General features: G+C 42.2%; 1 protein-coding gene across 1 annotated transcript in view; it reads right to left on the bottom strand.

The window, feature by feature from the left end:
* Positions 1 to 1,364, bottom strand: part of ascc3 (activating signal cointegrator 1 complex subunit 3) — a 202,540-nt gene that overhangs the window by 40,042 nt on the left and 161,134 nt on the right. The window contains exons 16-17 of the mRNA XM_015391552.1: positions 924 to 954; positions 555 to 575 (exon numbers count right to left, since the gene is read on the bottom strand). Of these exons, the coding sequence (XP_015247038.1) occupies positions 555 to 575; positions 924 to 954 (52 nt within the window). The remainder of the gene's footprint in view (positions 1 to 554; positions 576 to 923; positions 955 to 1,364) is intronic.

Here is a 1,364-nt window from a genome sequence, read left to right as displayed (position 1 = left end):
TAACGTTCTGCTCTCTCTGCTTTTTCTCATAGCAGCTTCATCTGGTCTGTTCCTGTTTGGCTGTGAATTTAATTCCACTTAATTTCTAATGACCCGCGGAAACCCTGAAATAAACTGAATTGAACTGATTGGTCAGTCTGCTCATCAGACCTTCAGCCATGCAGAGTTCGGTCTGATTTATCAGAGCGGTGGAAATAAACCTGCTGTCTGAATATGGAGCACTGGTCAGTTTTAATGAGGTGCACTTTAAAGGCTCCTCATGCAGCTGAACTAATAACGCGTTTATCTTCTCTGAGTTTAGTTTGATGACTGATTGATGGATCAGTCCGTTTAAAGGATCCAGTTCATTTTAAAACAGAGAACAGCAGAACTCTGTCATCAGGACATCCTTCCAGCTCCTGAAGCTGTGGATGAGCTTCCTGCTGTCAAACTGGTCCTCAGCTTAAAGCCGAGTTGATCAGGATTGTCCTGAAGTTGATTGATTGTCCTGAAGTTGATTGTTTATCCTGAAGTTGACTGATTGCCTCTGTGCTTCAGTTATCCTGATGGAGAACCTCAGCATGTCCAGGTATGAACTGGTTAAGCCGCTGGTCCTGAACGATGAGCCGTCTGTGACGGATCAGAACCATCATTATGGACGGGAAATGGGCCGATCCAGTTCTACCCTCAGGCAGGTCACACTGCCGCTGCTCTGGATTCCCAGAGGACCGAACGCTGCTGCCCCTCTGTCCCTTTTAATGCTTCGGGTGAGGAAGGAGCCGTAAGAGGCAGCAGGTCCAGATAGCATCCGTTCCAGGCTCCTGAGGTTCTGATTGGACCACCAGTATGATGGGCTGGTAGCCACTCATCATGCTGAGCATTATATCATCTGTTCCACCTCATGGAGGCGCTGCAGGCCCACTGAGAAGGAACGCATTCACAACTAGCTTCTCCATTTAAAGGGTGAAATGTGAGCTTTTATTGTGAAGGACTGTGACTTCCTTTACCAACGGAACGAGTTCATTTATAGGTTTTATTATTTTCATCTGTGAGAAATTAACTTGGAGCTCATTCTTTTTAATTATGAACAGGGACACAATTACCTACGGATTGTTAGCTAACTAACAAGCCAACTAGCTAACCAGCTAGTTAGCTAGATTACTAAATCTTTTAGTGCTACATTTTTACATTTTCCTGGAAACTGGTTCTTTGAATGTTATTGTTTTAAAAATTACAGTAAAGGTGTTCTATGCTATTCTATTCTGTTCTGATTTATGGTATTTTATTCTATTCTCTTCTGTTTTATGGTATTCTATTCTGTTTTGTTATGTTTTATGGTATTTTTGTTCTATTTTGTTATGTTTTATGGTATTCTATTCTATTCT

Source organism: Cyprinodon variegatus, unplaced genomic scaffold (assembly GCF_000732505.1).
Source record: "Cyprinodon variegatus isolate N-32 unplaced genomic scaffold, C_variegatus-1.0 Scaffold547, whole genome shotgun sequence".
NCBI classification, from domain to species: domain Eukaryota; kingdom Metazoa; phylum Chordata; class Actinopteri; order Cyprinodontiformes; family Cyprinodontidae; genus Cyprinodon; species Cyprinodon variegatus.
This window is presented reverse-complemented; position numbering and strand designations above follow the sequence as displayed.